This window comes from Scyliorhinus torazame, chromosome 14, assembly GCF_047496885.1.
Source record: "Scyliorhinus torazame isolate Kashiwa2021f chromosome 14, sScyTor2.1, whole genome shotgun sequence".
NCBI lineage: Eukaryota > Metazoa > Chordata > Chondrichthyes > Carcharhiniformes > Scyliorhinidae > Scyliorhinus > Scyliorhinus torazame.
Genome location: NC_092720.1, coordinates 186070972 through 186095984, shown reverse-complemented (window position 1 = coordinate 186095984; position 25013 = coordinate 186070972). Strand labels below are relative to the sequence as shown.

General features: G+C 46.4%; 1 protein-coding gene across 1 annotated transcript in view; it reads right to left on the bottom strand.

The window, feature by feature from the left end:
• Positions 1–25013, bottom strand: part of LOC140390270 (complement C4-B-like) — a 143879-nt gene that overhangs the window by 60647 nt on the left and 58219 nt on the right. Inside the window, exons 17-24 of the mRNA XM_072475292.1 lie at positions 22665–22859; positions 19670–19784; positions 18533–18603; positions 8901–9040; positions 7172–7381; positions 4210–4261; positions 3712–3795; positions 1752–1955 (exon numbers count right to left, since the gene is read on the bottom strand). Coding sequence (XP_072331393.1) covers positions 1752–1955; positions 3712–3795; positions 4210–4261; positions 7172–7381; positions 8901–9040; positions 18533–18603; positions 19670–19784; positions 22665–22859 — 1071 coding nt within the window. The remainder of the gene's footprint in view (positions 1–1751; positions 1956–3711; positions 3796–4209; positions 4262–7171; positions 7382–8900; positions 9041–18532; positions 18604–19669; positions 19785–22664; positions 22860–25013) is intronic.

Below are 25013 nucleotides of genomic sequence, written 5' to 3'. Positions count from 1 at the left end.
ACCAACTTAATTGAGGTTTTTGAAGAGGTGACAAAGACAATTGATGATTGAAGCGCACTGGATGTAGTTTATATGGATTTTAGTAAGGTGTTTGACAAGGTCCCACGTGGCGGACTGGTACAACAACTAAAATCACATGGGATTCGGGGTGGGCTGGCTAGATGGATACGAACTGGCTTGATTATGGAAGACGGGGAATAGCGGTGGTGGAAGGGTGTTTTTTGTGAATGGAGATCTGTAGCTAGTTGTGTTCCACAGGGATCAGTGCTGGGACCTCTGCTGTTTGTAGTATATATCAATGATCTGGAGGAAAATGTGGGTGGTCTGTTTAGTAAGTTTGTGGAAGACACGAAGCTTGGCGGGATTGCTAATAGTGCCGTGTATTGTTAGAGAATACAACAGGATATATATAGATTGGAGACTTGGGCACAGCAATGGCAGATGGAGTATACTCCGGACAAATGCGAGATGATGCATTTTGGGGAACAAATCGAGGTATGAATTATACTGTAAATGGCAGAACCCGTAGGAGCATTGACATACAGAGGGTTCTGGGTGTGCAAGTCCACAGTTCTCTAAAAGCAACACAGGTGGCCAAGGTAATTGAGAAGGCATATGGCATGCTTGCTTTCACCAGCCGGGGAATTGAATACAGGAGTTGGGAAATCGTGTTGCAGCTATACAAAACCTTCTTTGGGCTGCATTGGAGTATTGTGTGCAGTTCTCCTCATTACACAATCAGAAGGAGATGGAAACTTTGGAGAGAGTGCAAAGAAGGTTCACCAGGATGTTGCCTGGTCTCGAGGGTGTTGGCTATGAGCAGAGGTTGAATGATCTAGGATTGTTTTCACTGTTAAGACGGATGCTGAGGGGACACCTGTTAGAGGTTTATGACATTATGAGAGGCACAGACAGGGTGGGTAGTCAGATATTTTCTCCAAGGGTGGAAGTGTCAATTACAAGTGGGCAGAGGCTGAAGGTGAGAGGGGCAAGGTTTAAGGGCGATGTGCAGGGTAGTTTTTTCATGCAGAGAATGGTGGGTGCCTGGAACTCTGCCAGATGATGTAGTGGAAGCAGGCACATTAGCAAAATTTGAGATGCGTCTGGATGGATACATGAATAGGGAGGAAATACAGGGATACCGTTAGAAGAAGGACAGAATGTTCGGATATTATGATCGGCACAGGCTTCCAGGGCCGAAGGGCCTGTTCCTGTGCTACTCTTTTCTTTCTTCATTCTTAGTTATTGTTGTAAAATACTGGCCCAAGCTTGACACTGCAAAAAACACATAGTGAGCTTTTGGCTCCTGAGCAATCCTCCATTATAGGCAGGAGCAGATGTCCTGGAGGCGACCACGGAATCTGTTCCTCCATCCAATTAGGCTTATACTCGAGTAGATACATAACCCATAATGTTCTCATGTAACATAAATAAAACAATAAGTTTCAATCTGGAAACTTTCAATAGCGATTAGAGGCAAACGATTACAGATTTTCACGACTTTTGTGTAAGGAAGTTTTCACTTCTCAATTAAAATACTAACATGGCCACTCTAATTAGATGTTCCTCTGTTAAATTTTGGATTCTAACTGAGCAGTAGCGTGCACGCCAAAATCAAGGACACGGAGGCCCAATCACAATTAAATATGAGAGTACAGACTCCAATTAAAATGTAAGGCTGCCTATATTGTAAGTGGTCTTCAAAAATGGTTTCTCGGGGTGTTAAGGAGAATCTCTTGTGCAGCACTCACCTGCTTCAATAAATTGGATGGCTTCATCTTTCCGTTCTGCTTTCAGAGCAAGCCATTGCTCGCTTTTGTCCAGATATTTAACAGCAAACACAGTTGGTGCCATGGACATCGATGTTTGCTCGGCGCACCCCGTTGGCTGTCTGATGAGGTTGTCAATTCCTTCTGGCGTCAGGCAGTTTTCAACTGATTGTCCCATCACCTCACCTCCAAAACAAAACAGCTTCATAGAGTCAAAGAATGGTATTGGAAATAAATCGTTTTCGACTGCTAAACTGAAACATGAGCATGAGCACCAGGTATCTTTCCGATAATCAAACCATCCAGGTCGAAGGGGCGACTTGATTGACACCAATTAAACATTCGCTCCCCCGAGAAAGAAGCACAATGGCAGGACAATTGACCATCTGTCGAAAGATTTGAAGGTTTGGTGGATTGACCGTGTTAAATTGCCACTTAGCGTCCAAAGATGTGCGGGTAACGGGCTTTCGGGGATGGGGCGGGGGGTGGGGGGATGCGGAGTGGGCCTGGGAAGGGTGGATGCAGACTCGATGGGCTGAATGGCTTCCTTCTACAATTTAGGGATTCTATGATTCTATGATCTGCAAGATGCACTGTCGCAACCGACCAAGTGTGCTTTCTCAGTGCTTTCCGAACTCCAAAGGTTGGAGAGGTTGGGTTTGGATCCACTAGGGTTTACTTGGAAGAGGCCACGGAGAGCGAGAATAAAGAATCTCTAAGGTCCAGTGAGAAGGTGGGAAAAAAGTAAGGCCTTGAACTGGAGACAAGAGAGCTGGCGACCATGGTTTTTACCAGACTAATATCAAGAATGAATCTTATGGGGAAGATTTCGAGAGGTTGGGTTTGTATCAACTAGAGTTTAGAAGAGAGGCCACTTGATGGAAACCTTTAATATCTTCAGGGGTACTGACAGGGTGAATGTAGAGAGGATGTTCCCTCTTATCGGAGAATGTAGAACTGGAGGTCACTGTTTAAATGTAAGAGGTCGCCATTGAAGACATAGATGAGGAGAATGCGTTTTTTTCTCAACAGGCCGTGAGTCTCTGGAAGTCTCTTCCTCACAAGGCAGTGGAAGCAAAGTCCTTGAATACTGTTAAGATAGAGCTCGATAGATTTATGCCTAACAATCAAGTGAAATGTTATAAGGGGTAGGCAGGAACATAGGTATGATTGGATGGTGAGCTGTTGAGTTACCGGGACTTAGACTAGGTTTCAATCTGCCAAACATTTTGTGGGAAAGTATTCAATAAGTTCCGCGAAACTGTCCTTTGACCCTGACAGGAGTTTAGAGTCAGGCATTCGCAGAGGGCCAGGAAAGTAAGATAATTAACCTAAATGGCAATTTCCACATCGGACCGTGTGTTAGGGCTTCCACAGTGTATGGACACGGTTCTGGGCCGCTCATCCGATACCCGAGGACAGGCAGGCCAGAAGCTTTAGTCCATTGAAGCGTAGATTCCGGAGGGGAAAAGAAGTCAGGAACATCAAGATGGCGGAATTTTCGAGAGCAGCAACAATCGAGTGGCCACTGCTACTGCTCGGAAGATCAGGGGACATCTTCGCCGCAACATTAAGTCGAGGGTCGGGATTTTCCGGTCCCATCCCCGCCCAAAGTCAATCAGTCAAACTTTCGCTATCACTCGCAGTTGACAAGACCGAAACACCTCGGCCGAAGTCTTTATTTGAGCCCAACAGGAGGCACTGTAGCTCATTCTGCTTGGAGTGAAGAATTCAAAAAGATGTCAAAATCTAGAATCGCCAGGCTTTGAGAAGTCAACTGAGGATCAGGCATCCTAACAGCGAATTACAGATATGATTCAGGCATTGAGGGTGCTACAAGGAAGTAAAACTTAAAATATAATCGAATTTTCATCACAAGTCACAGGGAAACAAATAACACATATCTGATTTTAGGGTCCTTTGGGAGGAAGGTGTGGGTTACCTGCTGCACGAATGTAAAGGTAGGAGTCGGTGTCTGGAACCATGTTTAAAGGTATCTGTTCAATAATCCGATAGGAGCTCTTCCCTAATAATAATAAAACATAGTTTTAATATCAGCAATTGAATCAAGATGAAAAAATACAGCTACATGCATATCATTGCCTGATGTTTTGATTTCTTGCAATGGGGGTCCAGATATTTATATTTGCTCATGGGACGAGGGTATCGCTGGCAAGGTTCCCCAGGTCACTCGCCTCCCTGACCTGGAACTATATCGCTGATGCTTCACTGACACAGGGTCAACATCATGGAACTCCCTCTCAATCAGGCTTGTGGGTGTACCTACAACACAGTGACTGCAGTGGTTCAAGAGGGTAGGTTACCATGATCTTCTCAAGGAGCAACGAGGGATGTGCAATAAATGCTGGGCCTAGCCAGCGATGCCCACATCGCGTAACTGAATTACAAAGAATAATTACAAACACGCCCACATACTCACCACGTGGATTAATGGCAATGCTACTTTCTTCTGTTTTCAGAACACCTTCTCCCTATATGTAGAAAGTGAACAGGCACAATTAAGCGGTGCGAAAGTATGACACCATGTAAAGTAGCATAACTTGCCCAATTTTCACCTACTGTTCCAACTTTGACAGATACAAATGCCTCTTTACTCATCACCCCCGATCTTGCTGAGCTACATAACCTTCTGGTCCAGCAATGTCTCAACGTTTTGTAAAATTCATTCAAGGGATGTGGGCGTCGCTGGCTGCACCAGAAGTATTGGCCGTTCCTAATTGTCCTTTAACTGAGTGGCATGCGAGGATGTTTCAGAGGGCATTTAAGAGCCAACCACATTGCTGTGGGCCTGGAGCCACATGTAGGTCAGGAAGGGTAAGGACGGCAGATTTTCTAACTAAAAAGACATTATTAAGCCAGCTGAGCTTTTATGACAATCGACAATGGTTCATGTTCATCATTAGGTTTTTCATTCCAGATCTTTTAGACTTCTTTTTAATATAAATTTAGAGTACCCAATTATTTATTTCCAATTAGGGGACAATTTAGCTTGGCCAATCCACCTAACCTGCACATCTTTGGGTTGTGGGGGTGAAACCCATGTAGACACGGGAAGAATGTGCAAACTCCACATGGACAGTGACCCGGGGCCGGGATTGAATCCGGGTCCTCAGCGCCGTAGGCAGCTGTGTTAACCACTGCATCACCGTGCCACCCAAACTTTTAGCATTCTCATAGTCCTGGACAACTCCCTCCATACAGCCAACTGAGCTGAACGGGTCCCATGTGCGTGGAAGAAATAAACAGAAAATTCTCGAAAGACTAAGCATTTCTGGCAGCATCTGAGGAGGGGGAAGCAGAAGGTAACGTTTCCAGCTCGTGCGACTTCTTCAGAGTTAAAGAGAGGGAGGTATGTATAAATGCAAAATATTGATTATGTTCGAAATCTGAAATAAAAACAAAACATTCTAGCTAAACTCAGTTTATACAGCATTTTCTGTTTTATTAAAGGGGGAAATGTGAGTGATTTTATGCTGGTTAAGATGAGGTGGAGCAGGTGGAGCTAAATACAACGCCAGGGTAGGTGCGGGCGAGGTAAGAGTGGGCTGTCTGGGCGTTAGTTGGGGGGCCGAACTTTCCGGACTTCCCTGCTGAAGGGAGTTTCCATTCCCGTCGAAATGTTGCCCCCCGCGCAATGTTCCTCTGTGGCATGTTTTGCGAATAGCGCAAACGGCGTTGACAACATCGGGACTGGACCATCCCGCGGGGTGGCCAATGGCAAGCCGCCCCCGCCGCCAGAACACACGCTACGGCGCGAGGAATGGAATCCCCACCCAAAGGAAGTGTACATGGCGAAAGGGAAGTAGAAATTACAGTATTAGCGACTTAGAACTGGCAGGTTGCTGAGGAACTAAGTAAATAAAGCATTGGCGTGTCGGTGTTCCAATGGACACTTCAGGTAGGTGACTGTGCAAGTGTGCAAGAATTTATGGAAATATGCAATGAGCGTGGGGTCAAACTGGCCTCTGATAGCTGGAAAACAGCCTCTACGCCGGCACAGAACTAGCTCCTATACAAAACCATAACGTGCAGGAAATTCTCAATAGTTCAGTCAGAATCCTGGGTAAAGAACCAATGTTAACATTCAATTCGAGGACTTCTCTGAGTTCATTTCAGATTTTCAGCGTCTGCAATGGGGTGTGGGTGGGGTGACAGAAGAAGGGGGCAGGAGAAGAAATGGCTGCATTTCTTTATTCATTCAAAGGATGTGTGCTACTTTGGCTAGGCCAACATCATTGTTCGTTCCAAATTGCCTTGAGAAGGTGGTGGTAGGCTGCCTTCTTGAAGCTCTGCAGTCCACGCAGTGTAGTACACCCGCCGTGCTGTTACGGAGGGAGATCCAGGAATTTAACCCAGCGACAGTGAAGGAACAGTGATATAGTTCCAAGTCAGGACGGTGAGTGACTTAAAGGAAAACTTGCAGGTGATGGTTTTCCCATGTAGAGGCCCCCCCTTGTCCTTCTAGTTAGGGTGGCATGGTGGTTAGCACTGCTGCGCACATCGCCAGGGACCAGGCTCAATTCCAGCCTTGGTGACTATCTGTGTTGGTGTTGCACATTCTCCACGTGTCAGCGTGGGTCCCCCCCCCCCCCCCAAAGTCCAAAGATGTGCCGTTCAGGTGGATTGGCCACGCTAAATTGTCTCTGTGCGGGCTAAATGGAGTACGGGGTTGCAGAGTTAGGGTGGTAGCTTGGTTAGGGTGCTCGGTCAGAGTGTCGGTGCAGTCTCAATCGGCCGAATGGCCTCTTTCTTTGCTGTAGGGATTGTTTCATGATTGTAGTGGTCGTGGCTAATGACGACGCACCAAATCAATTACTGGTGTAAGGTGGCTGCAGTTCCAGCCATTTTATGCACAGTGGGGAGTTTTTTCCCTTTTTCTTTTAAGGGGCAATACTATCTAATCTGCACGTCGTGGGGTGTGAAATGCACGTAGAGACGGTGAAAATGTGCACAGTCAGGGATCCCGGGCCGGGATCGAACTTGGGTCCTCAGCGTCGTAGGCAGCAGTGCTAACCACTGCGCCACCGTGCCGCCCATCCAGCGGGGATAGTTGCGCATACTGCATTGGTTCACCAGTGCATCAGCCTGCTTCAGTTGATAAATGTAAGAGAAGAGACGGGGCCGTAGTTGGGAGAGCACTTTCAGAAACTCACTCAGCAGCGTAGGCTATTGTCGAGAGTCTGCAGGTGCACCATATTAAGGGAGAGCAAACGCGAGTGCGTTTGACGATGCAATTCAAAATGATATACGTTGCCAGATAAGTGTGACCAACATCGAGTACAACGTTCAGAGGTAGGCATAGTGCCCCGTCCAGAAAAATCCGAATGACACATACATACATGCCAAAGAGAGGAAATGTACACTTTATAACATGGACTCACCACTACTTTGAGAGGTTTTGTAATGGCGTCAGTTATTAGTTCTTCGCTGTTGTACGCAACCACGGAAATGGGAATAGTGCTAATGGCGAGTGGAACAATAGAGAAGTATATGGCATAGGCTGAATTTGCTGCAACAGTCACAGTTCTTGCGTTCTTCTCGCCTGTGGCAGGACTGCAAATCGAATCTATAGGCTTCATGTATACCTTCATCTGGTTGCCATATATAGGTATAAAGAAAGTATGAGTAAGATGGAAGACAGGTAATCAAAATCAAATCATGCATTTTGGAAATAAGACAATCTTTATGGCAGCATGGACATTGTTGCAATAGGACCAATAGGCTTGGAATAGTTCTTTCATCCTGCAACTCCGAAGACACCCTCCACCCTCTTCTTGTTCGCTCAAGCAGCACGTCAAATTTAAAATTCTCCTCCTTGCTTTCAAGTCCCTTCATGTTCTCGCCCTTCCTTATCTACGCATTACCCTTTAGCCCCAACAATCTCCCGATAGTCGCGCTACTCCAATATGAGTCTCTTGAGAAAATTAAATTTTAACTGCTCCATCATTAGTCGCGTCAGATATAAGACCATAGGCGTTGGGACCTAAACTTTGGAATTCCTCCCCTAAGCCTCTCTGCACGCTATTAAAACCTTTCACTATTGTGTCTTGAGACGTTTCATTACATTGAAACTCCTAAATAAGAAAATATTGTTATTCATTGAGAAACGCACATTACTTTTCTTTATTCGTTCATGGGATGTGCACCAGCATGGCCAGCATTTATTGCTCATCCCTGGGGGCATTCTAAGAGTCAACCACATTGTTGTGGGTCTCGGAGTCACATGTAGACCAGACAATGGTGACTGATTTCCTTCCCTAAAGGGCAATAGTGAACCAGATGGATTTTTACAACAATCGACAATGGTCATTGTTGGATTTTTTGTTCAACTTAAGTTTCACTATCTGCCATGTGGGATTTAAACCTGAGTCCCTGGAACATGACTCTGGTTTCTGGATTACTATTTTAGCGACAATACCACTACGCCACTGCCTCCCCCTATGTACCACCTTACATCTGGATTGGCTTCTAATTTAGAAGAAATACTTCTGCCATTGTTAGCAGTTTAATTAATGTTCTTTAGCCATATTTGTCACAGATTTGTGTCGTGAGAGACATGTTGGCGATCCCCACACGTTATGTGCTTTACTTCATAGTTGTAAAGAATATTGTTTTTATTCTTCCATGGGATCTGGGCGTAGCTAGCATTTGTTGCCCATCGGGAAATTGTCCTTTAACTGAGTGGCTTGCTCGACATTGGAGGGGACAGTTAAGAGTCGTACACATTGTCATGCGTTGGAATCACATTTCTGCCAGATCGGGTAAGAATGGCACATTTTCTTCCCTATCCTAAAGGGGAATTTATTGGTGAACCAGATGGGGCTTTTACGATAAGCATTCGCCGCTACTGAGACCAGCTTTCAATACCATGTGGATTAATTGAGTTTAAATTACACCAGCTGCCAAGTTGGGATTTGTACACAAGCGCTTCAGCCATCTTGAAATTCTTAGTCCAGTGATATTACTGCTACACAACATTCGCCATAACATTATGTCACCTATTTGTGGGTTGCCATCCCGATGGAACACAATACTCTATCTCATCCATGACATCCTTAATATCTGAATATCGAATTAAAACTAATAGATACTTTATGTTTCATATCTTACCTTGATAGGGCGTGTTAAATAATTGTACAATATTGCTCTCACTTCTAGTTGTTCATTTCTTTTGACTGAATATGGGAGCCTCAAAGATATAAAAAATGGCCTGAAGACTTTCATTTTCTTTGGCTCCGCAACACAAAAACCTTAAAATTAAAACATATATATATAGGTATAGAAATCATAGCGAGTGCCGTTATTTCCTGTCATGTCATATGTGTTCTGCCTCAATGCAGGTGATTGATTCATTGCCCGTTGAAGCTTTGTCCCTGGCTGTTTGTTTTTTTTCGCCAGTACTGATTTGCCATTGCCTTACACTCCCAAGGGTGAGGGAAAAAATACTTACATTGGCTGAAATCGGTGCATCAGAAATATTCTCGTGATGAAATTGATTAATAATCCATTTTATTGCACCTCAAACTTTGTCGCTAAATTCATTTTGGATTGTGCCAAACTCAGTGTAGAGTGTTCCAAAATCGGTTCCAATATTAATCTTTTCACCTACCCGACCCTGCATATGCAGGAACTCGAGTTGACTTGCGTTCAAACTTACACAGAAAATTGGGCTCGGACAGCGGTGGGCAACTGGCGAAAGCAAATTGGCATTCAGTTATACACAGTGCGTGATTGCATCGAATTTAAGAGAGAGAAATATGGGTCAGGGTGTAAAGCGACACATTGACTCACTGTTGCAATTCACGCCCCACACCCCACCCTCCTCCACTCCATACCACTAGCCAATCCCCTCTTCCATCCCCTCTTCCCTCATCCTGTAGCCACCTGGGTTGGCCAATTCCCGATGTAAAATGGAGAACAGCAAAGGCTGAAGGGAAATTCAGCCAACACAGGCAGAAACAAGCAGGTGCAAGTTTACTGTGTATTAGACTCTGCAAAAGCCCAGACAGCATCGATACCAGCAACCATTGGCATAATAATGTAGCAGCCATCTACATACTAATGAGCGATCCCCGGGAACAATCGAAGCATTTAAGGTAAACAAGGTCAAGCCAGACTCCTCGGCGCCAGCAGGAGCCAACACAAAAGAGGTTAACGGACACCTAAAGACCGCCAAACGATCAGGGAACTGCACCAGCATTGGAGAAATCGAACCAAGCGATTGGAACGAAGTCTAATCACTTGAAACCAGGTACGGGGTCCGCATGAAGGGCGGGAAGCCCCTGGGGACCATAAAGTAAAGCCCCCAAGTTCAAATCGTCCTTCTTGACAGGGTCACTCAGCAACGTGAACCAACCCTTGAGAGTGACCTATCCAGCTGCCTCCAAACAACGTAAGTCTCAAGTCAACACTCACTACGAGATAGGCGCTCCTAGCGACCAGTCCATACCAGCTTTTGAATCCTGCAGACTCAGAACCCGAACCCTGACCTGGTGGGCCAGTCCGAAGCTAAGTATAGGCCTGTTAGCTATAGAAATAGCTTAGAAAGTAGAGTTTATGCATGAGTAGCGATTTACTGTGTATAATAAATGTGCTTTGATTTGAATCTTAATAATTGGTGTATTGAGTTATTGATCATTACTTGAACTTGAACCTCGTGGCGGTATCGTAAAGATACCTGGCGACTCTAGAGCAAAGGTTATAAAACAGAGCCAATTGAACCATCCAAAAGTTAGCAACATATTACTGGCGACATCCTGACGGGACCCGATCTAGAAGTGGCTTAACCACTGTGGGAGAACCCAAAATTTGAATTAGAAATCCAATTGGGAACAGGAAAACCACAAGTGTTCAAGCAGTTCTGATCAATCCTCATAATTTGGAAGTGTGTTAAATGCATAAGGTAAGTACTGATAGATTTTTTGTTGCGACAAAACTGTCGGGAGTTTGTATTTCGGAAAATAGCGAAAGCCGTACCCATAATTACAGCACCGCCTTAGTCCCCCTCGTTCCAAATTTAAGAAAGCATTCAGATCGGAAAGATGGCAATGTAGGCAATGCAACGCCTCATGAACCCCGAAGAATTTGCGGTCGCAGCGACCAGCAGCAGCAGAGTAGGACAGTGTCCCGTTTGGGAAGAGGAAATCAGAAAGTACCTCAAAGGGAAAGGATGGCCCCTTTGAAGCGAATTCTGTAACAATGAGGAAACAGGTCCCGGGAGTATAGGACATACGTGGTGGGAGGACCAGAGCGAGATTCACAAGAAGAGCTTAGGAAAAGCCCGCAAGCCGATGGAAATCGTGTCCTGTTTGGCACAGAGGCACAGAGGAAGTCGTTAGGACGCTCCGGAAAGAGATATAAGGCATACATCGAATGAGCAAGGTCGATGTCAGTCAGGTAGAGAAAGAGAATGTAGAGTTAAGCAGGAAGTTGGCAGCAAAAGACGGGAAGGTGGATGATGCCAAGTGGGCACACCAGTCTTGTCTGGCGCACTTAAACAGCTTCCAATCCCAGTATGAAAAGGCCTATCAGGACATGCAACGTGCAGTCCAGGTACGAGAGGAAACCGAGAAGCAGGTGGAGGCATTGCAGAGGCAGTGTAGTGACCTGAAGGCAGCGTTAATAGCACTCCATGCTGCCACCATGGAGCAAAGACAAAGCTCATTAGACCACGCAAAGTGCCAGAAGCAGATTGCAGAACTGCAATCTCTGCTTTCAGTTCAAAGAGGATTCCAAGAAACCTTTGGATCACAGCTAGATGAGGAAGACGGCCCTGATTGGGAAGAATTGAGTGAGACAGCGCAGAGATATGTTCAGGGAATATGTGCGCAGGGAAAACCCCAGAAGAAAAACGAATGGACGCCTGTGGATCCATTTCGCAGCAGTTTTCGGAGACTTAGACAGTGCCCATTTGTCCCCAGACAACATGGCCAAATGGACCCGCACCCTTATCTCCCATGCCATGGAAACAGGACAAAAAGCCGGTACGAATTATGACCCCTCAGAGGAAGCTAATAATGAGAAATGTGTCGTAAAAACATTGTCCCGCACCTGGGAGCAATCTGTTCAAAACAAACCCACAAATAAAAACCCCGAGGAACAGCAGGCAGAAGCAGACATACACGCAGTTAAGGCACACCAGAACCCCGCATGGGTAAATGAAGGCAAGAACAGCCCCCCACAAAAGTCACAGGAGTGTTACAACTGTGGACAGTTAGGACACTTTGCACGAGAGTGCAATACCCCACAAAAGCAACAGAGAGCCCAGCAGACAGGCACTCTAAATAAAACCAGGACAAAGCCAAGACATAGCTTTAGCACCCGTTCAGATCAGACAGACCTGAACGGCATGGACTGACGGTGTTCGGGCTCCCCAGTTGGGTCTGCGACACCCTTTGGGATTGGTCCGGCCAACTAGTAGTTGCAGCAAAGATACGGGGACAGCCCATCGAGTTTCTCTGGGACACAGGAGGGTCCCGCACCACAATCAATTCCTCCACCATGTTTCAAAAGGACACGTGGCCCACCACAGCCACCATCACCCTCAGCGGTTTTACAGGCCACTCACAGCAGGGACACATCACAGCCCCTATACCCATTCAAATCGGCAACAACACCACCAAGTACCTCATAGTTTTAGTCGATCTATCCCACACAGCAGAACACATTTTAGGCATAGATTTTATGAATTCCCACAATCTATCCTTTGATCCAGTCAACCAATGTGTCTGGAAAATGGCAAAATCCGCAAGAGCCTCCGCAACGCTCACCTTTTAAAAATCAGCAGTACATGTGGACATGCCTTCCACAAGGATTCCACGACTCCCCCTCCATTTTCCACCAACAGCTGGCAAATGGTTTAGCCAAATGTTCTCGCCCCGAATGTCTGGTCCAGTACGTAGACGACCTACTACTGCAGTCAGACACCAAGGAAGAGCACATCGAGCTTCTGTCCGAACTCCTGGAACTCCTACAGAAAATTGGTTGTAAAGTCAACCACAAAAAGGCCCAGATTTTGGAAAACAAGGTGAAATATTTGGGTACAATTATCACACATGATAAACGCGTGAAATCGAGCACAAAAGAATTGACTCGATTGCCAAATTGCCCCTTCCCCAGAATGTTCCAGCCCTCCAGTCGTTTTTAGGACTGGTTGGCTACTGCCGAAATCACATTTGCCAGCAAGGCAGCACCCCTCTCAGACCTCCTAAAGAAAGGAGCCCCCTGGGAATGGCTTCCGCAGCATACGGATGCTGTGGACTCATTGAAAAGAGCACTGATAGCAGCCCAGACCCGCTTTCCCCTATGCAATAGAGGTAACTAGCACAGACCGCACCCTTTCGGCCGTGCTCCTCCAGGAACGGCACGAACAGTTAAGGCCCAGAGTTTTAGATGCTGTGGAGCAGGGATTTTCAGCCTGTGAAAGGCACCTGCTCGTATTTTTCTTGCATAACTGGACTAAACCCCATCACTTTCCTCATGGAACACACCCCCACCCAACTTTTACTTGACAGACGACTCAAGGACGGTACAGTTAGTCAAATTAGAGCAGCTAGATGGATCCTTCTTTTGCAGGGACTGGACATCACTGTTAAAAGGACCCAGACCCACACTTTTTTAGCCGATAACCTACAGTACCCCGGAACCCCCCATGAATGTGAAATTATCTTTGCACACCACAATGCAGGCGTTGCTAAAACACCTCCCAGAAAAATAGGTAGTTCAACCCAGAGCCCCAAGCACACAGACACGTGCGAACCCATTAGGATATATGTGGATGGATCTTCCACAATATTAGAAGGGAAGCGCATAACAGGATGCGGCATTTACGTTGAGGACGTGCAGGGATGCGCACTAGAAGAAATAGCAATAAATCTTCCAGGACACTTAGGTGCGCAGGCGGCAGAACTAGCGGCCATCGTATACATAGTGGAACACCCAGATTCCTTCTCCAGCCCAGCAGACATATATTCGGACAGCCTCTCTGTCTGCAACAGCCTTACGGAATTCCTACCCCTGTGGAAAGCAAGAGGATTTGTTTCTGCAGACGGAAAACCTTTTCCCTCAGCCCATTACTCCACCACATTTTAGAAAGAGCAGAGAACAGGACCGTTGGAATCATCAAAGTTCGTAGTCACCATCGTTCCTCCCCCCCCTGGAAATGTAAAAGCCGACGCACTGGTAAAAGCAGGTTCCAGGCACGGCTATTTTTGGACACCCCCGAAAGCGCACCAGTGAATGCAGTTCAGGTCTCGCAGACTAATATCGAGGATTTAGTGCAGGCCCAGAAGCAGGATAACAATCTCAGGAAGATTTTAAAAATAAACTATCCAGCACCCTATGATAGATTTTAAAATGCTGTGACCACACATGACGGTGTGGTGTTAAAAGTCACCCTTTATGTTGTTCCTGAACAGGACAGGAATCAAGCTCATTTATTTGTTCCATGACAGTCATGGACATCAGGGAATTGATCCCACTACAGCCCACCTCAGGCAGCTCTGTTGGTGGCCAAGTTTAAAAGACGATGTAACTCACTACGTTGAGAATTGCCTTATCTGTGCCCAGAACAACCCGGCCATTTATGCCAAAAAGGCTCAGCTTAGTCACACCCGACCCGTTAATGGCCCCTGGACTAACCTCCAGATTGATTATAGTGGACCATTGCCCCCTTGCAGGAACGGTTATAAATATGTACTCGTGGTGATAGACACGTTTACAAAATGGGTGGAATCATTCCCATCCAGAACCAACACGGCAAAGACCACAGCCAAGATTTTAACCCACCACATGTTTACGAGATGGGTACTCCCCCGCAGCATTGAATCCGACCAAGGTTCCCATTTTACGGACGTGTCATGAAGAACGTCCTCACGATATTTGGCATCACCCAAAAATTCCACATCGCATACCACCCGCAGTCAAGTGGTGTGGTGGAGCGCATGAATCGGACCCTAAAATCAACCCTCAGAAAAATGGTCCAGCAAAACTACACCACTTGGGATTCAGTCCTCCCTTTTGTGCTGATGCTTTTGCGAAATACAGTTTCAACTTCTACAGGTTACACCCCACACACCCTCATGACCGGACGCCCCATGAAAGGCACAGAATTTTTATTGGGATTAGATTTGACCAGCCCCTAAATGCCGGCCCTCACACACGAGAAAGCAGTATAACAATTAGTGGAGAATGTTAAAACGGCTCAGTTAGCAGCCACAGTGAAATTGGGCACAAGAAAGAAACAGAGCAAGGCCTGTTTCGATAAGACAGTGCATGCGACTGAGTTCAATGTAGGACAGAAAGTCATGCTCTCCATACACAACCCCAGCAATTCCTGTCACCAAATTATTCGGGTCTGTACTCCTTTGCGGACAAAGTCAGCCTTTCCGTCTACAAAATAAAGTATCTCAACGGAAAGACTGCGTGGTTCCATATCAATCAGCTTAAGGCATATGGAACACAGTCTAACCACACACACCACGTCATGCTCGACGCAGCAGACCACGCCCCACCCACAGCCAACGTAACCCTATCCTCCCCCAACACGTCCAGCCCAGCCACGGACTCAACCCCGACTCCAGCCCCGAACTCTAGACTCCGCCCTGGAACGCCCACAGACTGCAGCAGCAGCGACAGCAACTGTGACTCAGACAATAGCCACAGCACGCCTCCCTACTATCCCCATGCAACAGGACCCACACCCAACGAATCTGACCACGATTCGAGTGATCCCTTCATGGTCACTTTCATAAACAAACCCCACCACCGACCACCGACCTACAATGACGACCCCGATTCCGTCCCCACAGAACTAGACACCACCTTTTGGCACCGAGATAACTCATACAGACTCGTCCGGAATGACGAGAGTGATCCCAAATCACACCATGCAGCCCTATCCACCCTGATACACTCGAGAGTTTGGCACCCGGGAGAAGATGACGACTTTGAGTCTGACTCCCAAAACGAGAACCCCTTTGCGACCCTGTTCGCAACTGATAACTGAGGTGTCCAGATGATGTTTTAAAAAGGGACCGCTTGGGAGAAAACGGTGTCCTTTCTGATGGAACCTGCAGCATGTTTTATGTTGTCTGTTAGTGTTATTGTTAAATGTTGTTTGTGAAATTGGAAATGTTTTCCATGCCCCACGCCTTATTTTTCAGCCGAAACCTCTGAGAGCTTGCCAGACCCCCATTCGTAACTGCCCTTCTGGTTCGAAGGAAGAACCAATACCACAACCCCCCACGATGACTTCATTTCTTGCCTGTTCTTGTCGGTTGCTCAGGCAGTGGAGAAACAGCATTGGGACCCGCCCTGCCTGGGAATCCCCCTCTGGTCAGCAACGCTCGGGTAGAGAACACACGGCATTGTCGCCGTCCTACCCGGGGATTCCATCCACATCTTACCCTTCGCGGCCCATACGCACCTCATTTCGGCAATTTTCCTTCAAAAAGTTTTGTTTTGTTTCAGGCGACCCTTAGGTTGCCAACCCTATGCTATTTACATCCTCAAACATTTGGATGGTAAATCGCACAGTCTGCGAGATGGCTCGCACTGTTTCAGTATTTGTTAAGTGTGTCTTGTCCGGAATATTCCGTTTAAAAAAAAAATGAGGGAGTCACACATAGTGACCAATTTTAAAGGGAGTAATTGGCACTAAAGGACAGACAGGCTATCATACGAGATACTAAACCAAGATAGTAACAGACACTATGCTTGACCCCACAGAACCCCAGAAGCTCCAGAGAAGAGAAGAGAAGAGAAGAGAAGAGAAACAAGAACCATGAGGACATCCTCCGTGTTGCTCATCACCCTCATGAACATTTGGTTGCGCACGAACGCGAACCCCCTGACCCCAACCCCCCCCCACCCCACCCCCCTCAAGCCATTAATGATTCACTTCCCCATAGTACCCAGAGCCCAGTCACAAGCGACACCACACCATCTTCGTGTGACAGGTTTATAACCTGGTACTCCCTGTACTACTTGATACAATCCCTACTAGTATTGGCGATACTCTGCTGCATCATGCAGACTATTCGTCTGAAGAAATTGCGAAGGAGAGCCTACCGCGCTCGCATCGCGGTATATAAGATAAGATCCCCTATTTTCGGTTATGACCAGACCCCCGACCCCCGCGATCTATAATAAAGAACATTCATTTGTGTTTTTTTGTGAATAAAGAAATGTGTTTCATGAGCGACTGTACTATCCTGAGCTTGACTGCCAAGCCAGGAAAGATATGAATAATGCCGCCATGATTTTGTTTGTATTATTTAGGAAGTTAGCATGATTAAATATTTGAGTGAGTGTAGTTTATTGAGGATAGTTAGAGGTACCGTTTTTCTTATTTTGCAATGCATGTCCCTGTTTTGGCATAGTGCCACTTAGAATTGTCAGTTAAAAATTTTCCTGCATAGTTATGGTCAGTGTAGAGGCCATAAAAAGAGTGCTCGCCAGGTCAGGGAATGAAGAACAACGCAGCTATGTGATCCTTCACGCTTCGCGTTAGGATCACAAGGAGGGCGTGTAGCCACCTGGGTTGGCCAATTCCCGACGTAAAATGGAGAACAGCAAAGGCTGAAGGGAAATTCAGCCAACACAGGCAGAAACTAGCATGTGCATGTTTACTGTGTATTAGACTCTGCAAAAGCCCAGACAGCATCGATACCAGCAACCATCGGCATAATAATGTAGCAGCCACCTACATACTAATGAGCGATCCCCGGGAACAATCGAAACATTTAAGGTAAACAAGGCCAAGCCAGACTCCTCGGCGCCAGCAGGAGCCAACACAAAAGAGGTTAACGGACACCTAAATACCGCCGAACGATCAGGGAACCGCTCCAGCATTGGATAAATCGAACCAAACGATTGGAAAGAAGTCCAATCACTTGAAACCAGGTACGGAGTCCGCCCGAAGGGTGGGAAGCCCAGGGACTATAAAGTAAAGCACTCGAGTTCAAATCGTCCTTCTTGACAGGGTCACTCAGCAACTCGAACCAACACTTGACAGTGACCTGTCCAGCTGCCTCCAAAGAACGTAATTCTCAAGTCAATGCTACGAGATAGGCGCTCCTAGCTACCAGTCCATACCAGCTTTTGAATCCCGCAGACTCAGAACCCGAATGAAAGGCCATTTGTTACCCTGACCTGGTGGGCCAGTCCTAAGCTAAGTATAGGCCTATTAGTTATAGAAAAAGCTTAGAAAGTAGAGTTTATGCATGAGAATGCGATTTACTGCGTATAATAATTGTGCTTTGATTTGAATCTTACTAATTGGTGTATTGAGTTATTGATCATTACTTGAACTTGAACCTCGTGGCGGTATCATAAAGATACCTGGCGACTCTAGAGCAAAGGTTATAAAACAGCCAATTGAACCAACTAAAAGTTAGCAACAATCCCAATTCCTCCCCACCTCCACCCTTCCCCTCCTCCACCCCAACTCCTCCCCAGACACACATCCCACCACTCCTCCATCGCAACCCCTCCTCACATCCCACCTCTATCCCCCAACACCCACACCCTCAGCATCCGACCGATAACCTCCACTTAAATTGTCAGATAAAGAACTAAGATAAAGTGCTTCCAATTAATGAATTGTTTGGAAAATAATACAAAACGGCTCTGTAAGTCAGACAGCGATGGATTCAGCCGAGTTGTATTTTAAATAGTGGCCTCATTCATTGAACGCGATCATCATTTCGCAAACTGATAATCACACTAGCAAAGTTCTTTACCTTTTTCCTCAAACATGCCAACCGCTTGAATTTCCCAAGTTGTTATGGAATCAGGAATGTTAAGTTGGAACCTGGATTGCGAATAGAAATAAACAGATTACCCGAAATGATAGATCTGGAAAAAGTGTTCGAAGTTGTTCGATTGCTACTGTCTGTGGCAGAAATCCTTACACTTGATCTGCATGTGGCGCAGTAGTGTTGGTGCACTCAACTACACCTGGTCAGTCGTGAGTATAATTTTCTTTTGAATCCTCACTATATCATGGTGGTTAACCGGAGTGTATGTCCAATTGTTCTTCATTTCAAAACTGAACGTTGACTCTCCCATTGAGACAGAAGCGCAAATGAACTAACGTTCGGCACCCCCCAATATTTGCCCTTTGCTAAATTCGCACCTGAGCAAGCATTACCACAGAGGGAGTTCATACAGTGGAGTCAATGGTCCAAAGTTAGGACTAGTTGCTCTTAACAAGAGTTATGAACGTCGTATCAGGCGACCCTCATTTTAAAACAGTGCTCCCTAGATCTGGACTCATCCACAAGAGAAAACATCCTTTCTACATCGATCCAATTCTGACATCCTTATATGATCACTGCACGTTATGGAGCAGGATTCTCCGTTGCCGGACAACAATATTCTAATCGGCGATCGGTCAGAGAATACCTTCCGACGGCCAAATCTGGGTCGCGCCGGTTTGACGTCGGTTTTCGAATCTCCTGACCTCTGAAATGGCGTGTGGGCATGGTGGCATGCGCAACCAGGCATCCAGCCATTTTCTGGCCGGCGCAGGAGCCGGGAGTTTCACCCGGCGCTGCTGCTAGCCCCTCAACGGTCCCGGAATCGGTTGAGGGTTCGGCGGCGATTTTGGCGCCGTAAACCGCTCGCGAATTCTTCATTTCAGCCGGTACTTAGCCGCTGAAAGGGGGAATCCAGCTCCTGGTCACTCAGCGTAATTAGGGATGGGCAACAAATGGTGCCGACATCCGGTGAAATAATACAAAAAAGGAAGTAACAGGAAGTAAATCAATTTCGCTCGTCTTATTCTGTCACAAAAAGTTAAAATGGGCCCGTTCCCCACCAATTGTGTGTGTGTGAGGTGCCTGGACCTGGCGATACGGTAAATCAAGTAATCTTACTTGTGCTCTCCTCTGGATGAAACATCATACTTTGACCATTGCCAGCTCTGTGGAAAGTTGCTTCGAACTCGGACAGAGGACTCGTCGAAGTAGTCCTCCTCCTCATTCCCTGCCGCTAAAAAAGAACAGAAAGTTCGGTGTACCGGAATTCCAAATCCTGACAACGGCCCGAGCAGGTTAATTTCACCGATCTCCAAGCAAAAAGAAGTCCCCCCATGTTATCGCTTTGGAAAATTGTCCTTAGTCGTACGTTCCTGAGGAAACTGGCAACTGTATACAGTGTATTCGTGCATGGGCTGTGAGCCTCGCTGACTGGGCCAGCAATTGTTGTCCATCCCTAATTATCCTTGCGAAGGTGGTGGTGACTCGCCTTCTGAAACAGCTGCTGCCTATACTGAATGTATATTGAATCAACAGCCCGTTTGAAATCTCTCCCGAAGTTAATTTCATTGAGTCAGTTATGCGGAAATTAATAGGTTGTAAGCGTGTCTAATGCTCATTAAGCGGGATAGTAACTGAAGCAGGGCGGTAACGTCCGAACGCTTGGCCGTCCCAGTGATGCACGCAGTCCCCATGAAAAAGTCGGAACTGTACTCGCCGAATCGGCAAGGCACCAAATCAAATGCAATGTCGGTTTTATCCTGCCGTTTACGACTATAAGAGTCCTTCCAGTTATTTCCTTTGTTCCTATTTCTTTTACTTTATTACTTTTGGTCCGTGGACCCATAATGGGAATGTGCCTTTGAGCAGAAGACTCAAGCTGAAACAGCCTGATAGTCAGGCTGTTGTGTGCCCAGGTTTTATGTTTGGAGAGAGGCCAGACTATTTGGCGCCGAGTGAATCTCAGGAACCAGTTTTGGAGGAAGGCAGTTACATTGGTTAATTGGTAGGTTGGACAGGGACGTTGTTCTGTCTGACGGAACAGTAATTGGTTGCTGCATGATGCTTTCTGAGAGAACTGAGCAGAAGTGTTTTGACCTTGGAAGTGGTCTCTCCCCTGCTTGCTGAAGTGAAAGAACTGCTTTATTGTCTGAAAGCAGTGTGTGCCTGCCACATCATTTGCTGTAAAACTGAAAAGAAGTTGAGTCTGCGGGGAATGTAGACAACCTTGCCAGAGGAAACCATCTCAAGCTGGTAAGGAAGAAGAACTAAAACAAAAGCCCGAACTGCCGAAAGAAACTGACTGGAAGTATTCCGAGTGCATCAGAGATCCTTAACCCATTTTTCTATTAATATTCTTTCTTTCCCTTGCAACCATGCTTTCCCCTCTGTGTTGTTTGTCTGTGTGCGTGTGCATAGAGACTGGGGCGAATTAATCAGAGGGCTGGGCTGGAAAGGTCTGGTCGACAGTCAGTTACATTTTCTGTCTGTTTAATTCTAATTGTAACATACTATTAGGTTACTTGCGTTGAAAGTTACAAACCTGATGATTTTAGTATATTGGACTCAACCAACGATCTCGTTTTTAAAAAAATGTTTTAATATCTCATTTCACTTGTGACTCCAGGTCAATTGGAGTTGAAATTGGCTTTACACTAACTCCGGGAATCGTGACATTACGTTCCACTGACTTCAATTGGGAATGGGGGTACCAGTGCCCTGACCCCACCACACTCTCGCCAGGTTGAAATGCACCCCTCCCTCGTTGTAACGCCACAATGAAACATTTGTGAATATTTAGTTTGAAATCGTGGGGGATGGGTGGGGTGGGGTTGGGTGCGGACGGAGCCCCTTCCCACTTAAAATGTGCCCCCGTGGGTTTCATGGACAGACAGGGAAATGTTCGAGCGAAACACAGAAGGTGCTGGACATGCTCAGGAAACACCGTTAACCTTTCGGCCAGTGATCCCTCGTCAGAACAGGATAAAGTCAGGGATGTGACATATGTGAGACAGGGATAGAGGGCAAGCAGGAACAGACCGGCAATATCTGTGATAGGTGGAAGGTTGGACAGATTACGTGGGAAGAACGTTTCTGCAGAGGGATAAAAGAAACGTGTCAACGTTCACAAAAGATATACCGAGAAGAGGTGTTGGCACGAAAGCTGGATCGGTACTGATAGCTGCCGAACAACAATACCACCACAGCACCTAAATGACCGAAACAAAATGGGAACAGAGGTCATGGTCCAAAATTATAATAACAGGCGCCCAGAAACTCAGCGCCATTATGCTTTGCAGCTCGAATATAAATAGTCTGCAAAGTGGTCACCCGATCAACATTTGGTCTCCTCAACTTGTTGGGTCGCGAATGCAGAATGCTGAAAAAAGTGCTAGTAAATCTCTATTTGGATTAGAAAGCATTTGGGACGGCCCCTGCCAGATTCCTCTACCTGTCTACTTGTTTTGAACCTGTTACAATTTTTTTTTCGATTTCTGATTAAACATTACCGATCTGATATGCTAATTGTATTTCGCTCTCCACAGTGGGCTAAATAGCTGGTTTCAATCCAGAACAAGGCTAGCAGCGCGGTTTCAATTCCCGTACTAGCCTCCCCGAACAGGCGCCGGAATGTGGCGACTAGTGGCTTTTCACAGTAAATTCATTTGAGGCTACTTGTGACCATCAGCGATTATTATTCTTATTACATGTGACCCTGACCTCCTGAAAGTTTCCACCGTTTTCTTTTTTTAAAAAACCGTTTCGGTTCAACTGCATCCACGATATATTATCTCCTGTGTGTCATGCTAATAATTGTCGTAAATCTGCTTCTTTAGTGTTTATGTGGGCCATAGTCATAGAATCAGAGGGTTTTATAGCAAAGAGGCCCTTCGGCTCATCGTGTCTGTGCCGGCCTATTTATTCCAATCCCATTTTACAGCACTTGGTCCGTAACCTTGTTATGCTATGGCATATCGATTGCTCATCTAAATGTTCATTAAATGTTGGGAGAACTCCCGCCTCTACTCCCCCCCCCTGCTAGTTCACCGAGCTAAGGTGTATCTACAGGTGTATTACCAGCCAATACACCTTGCCTCTGTCAGCAGTCACTTACTTCTTCCCAATACATCAAGATTCGCTGACTGATTATGCCTCAGTTCCACGCCGAACTCGCAGCAAGTGAGAAAAGCCTTCCTACATTCCCCCTCTTTGACTCGCTTCGCTCGATCTTCACAGGTACGTTTCATTGGGATTGTGGTTATTCCATCCGTGCAGCATTTCTTCATACTGCTATTGGTGTATTGACTTACTGAAACGCAAACGGAGGCAAATGAAGTACTGAACTGATATTGGTTAAGCAACACGTTATCCAGTTCAAATTGCAGATAATGGATGACGGCGATCGCACTGTTGCTGCACAGAGAGATAAAAGGCAGTTCCAACAATTTAACAATGAGCAGCACAATTCCCAATCACGTGCCATTCTGTCCCTTACTCCAGTACATCTCAGCAGACCTGCTCATCCCGTGCCGCACAGAATTCTTGGACTAGTTTGAGCTTTTGACGCAATGGGAACAACGGAAACCAATTATTTGGAGGTATTGTCTCGAGGTGCACTTCGCTCTTTCCGATAGGAAAATTAAAGTCAACCCGACTTCACCTCCAAACCTCATGTCCTCAGTAAATGCTGGTAGTCCATTGCACGAACTGAGGGAGTAACACTGTCGGATCAGTTCCACTGTTTATGTTGCAGCTATCTCCCCAGTTGAGAACTGAATTCCAGACAATATTGCAATTGCAAAACAGGCGTTCCATTCATATAGCTTGCTTGACCTTATCAGACAAAGTCAAGTAATGACCTCTGTGCAACATTCCTCTATCTGTTATTTTGGGCCGTTTTTAAATGTTGAGCATCTATCAAACATTGGCCTTGAGGGGGATTTCGGTGTAAGAAACACACGACGATTGGGTTGTTGCCCGTGCCACGTTATAGTGAGATGAGGAATAGGGAGAGAGAGCATTTAAATACGTGGCTAGAGGGATGGTGTAGGCGGGAGGGATTCAGATTTCTGGATAACTGGGGCTCTTTCTGGGGAAGGTGGGACCTCTACAGACAGGATGGTCTACATCTGAACCTGAGGGGCACAAATATCCTGGGGGGAGGAGATTTGTTAGTGCTCTTTGGGGGGGGGGGGGTTAAACTAATGCAGCAGGGGCATGGGAACCTGGATTGTAGTTTTAGGGTAAGGGAGAATGAGAGTATAGAGGTCAGGAGCACAGATTTGACGTCGCACGAGGGGGCCAGTGTTCAGGTAGGTGGTTTGAAGTGTGTCTACTTCAATGCCAGGAGTATACGAAACAAGGTAGGGGAACTGGCAGCATGGGTTGGTACCTGGGACTTCGATTTTGTGGCCATTTCGGAGACATGGATAGAGCAGGGACAGGAATGGATGTTGCAGGTTCCGGGGTTTAGGTGTTTTAGTAAGCTCAGAGAAGGAGGCAAAAGAGGGGGAGGTGTGGCGCTGCTAGTCAAGAGCAGTATTACGGTGGCGGAGAGGATACTAGATGGGGACTCCTCTTCCGAGGTAGTATGGGCTGAAGTTAGAAACAGGAAAGGAGAGGTCACCCTGTTGGGAGTTTTTTATAGGCCTCCTAATAGTTCTAGGGATGTAGAGGAAAGGATGGCGAAGATGATTCTGGATAAGAGCGAAAGTAACAGGGTAGTTATTATGGGAGACTTTAACTTTCCGAATATTGACTGGAAAAGATATAGTTCGAGTACAATAGATGGGTCGTTTTTTGTACAGTGTGTGCAGGAGGGTTTCCTGAAACAATATGTTGACAGGCCAACAAGAGGCGAGGCCACGTTGGATTTGGTTTTGGGTAATGAACCAGGCCAGGTGTTGGATTTGGAGGTAGGAGAGCACTTTGGGGACAGTGACCACAATTCGGTGACGTTTACGTTAATGATGGAAAGGGATAAGTATACACCGCAGGGCAAGAGTTATAGCTGGGGAAAGGGCAATTATGATGCCATTAGACGTGACTTGGGGGAGAATAAGGTGGAGAAGAAGGCTGCAAGTGTTGGGCACACTGGATAAGTGGGGCTTGTTCAAGGATCAGCTACTGCGTGTTCTTGATAAGTATGTACCGGTCAGGCAGGGAGGAAGGCGTCGAGCGAGGGAACCGTGGTTTACCAAGGAAGTGGAATCTCTTGTTAAGAGGAAGAAGGAGGCCTATGTGAAGATGAGGTGTGAAGTTTCAGTTGGGGCGATGGATAGTTACAAGGTAGCGAGGAAGGATCTAAAGAGAGAGCTAAGACGAGCAAGGAGGGGACATGAGAAGTATATGGCAGGAAGGATCAAGGAAAACCCAAAAGCTTTCTATAGGTATGTCAGGAATAAGCGAATGACTAGTGAAAGAGTAGGACCAGTCAAGGACATGGATGGGAAATTGTGTGTGG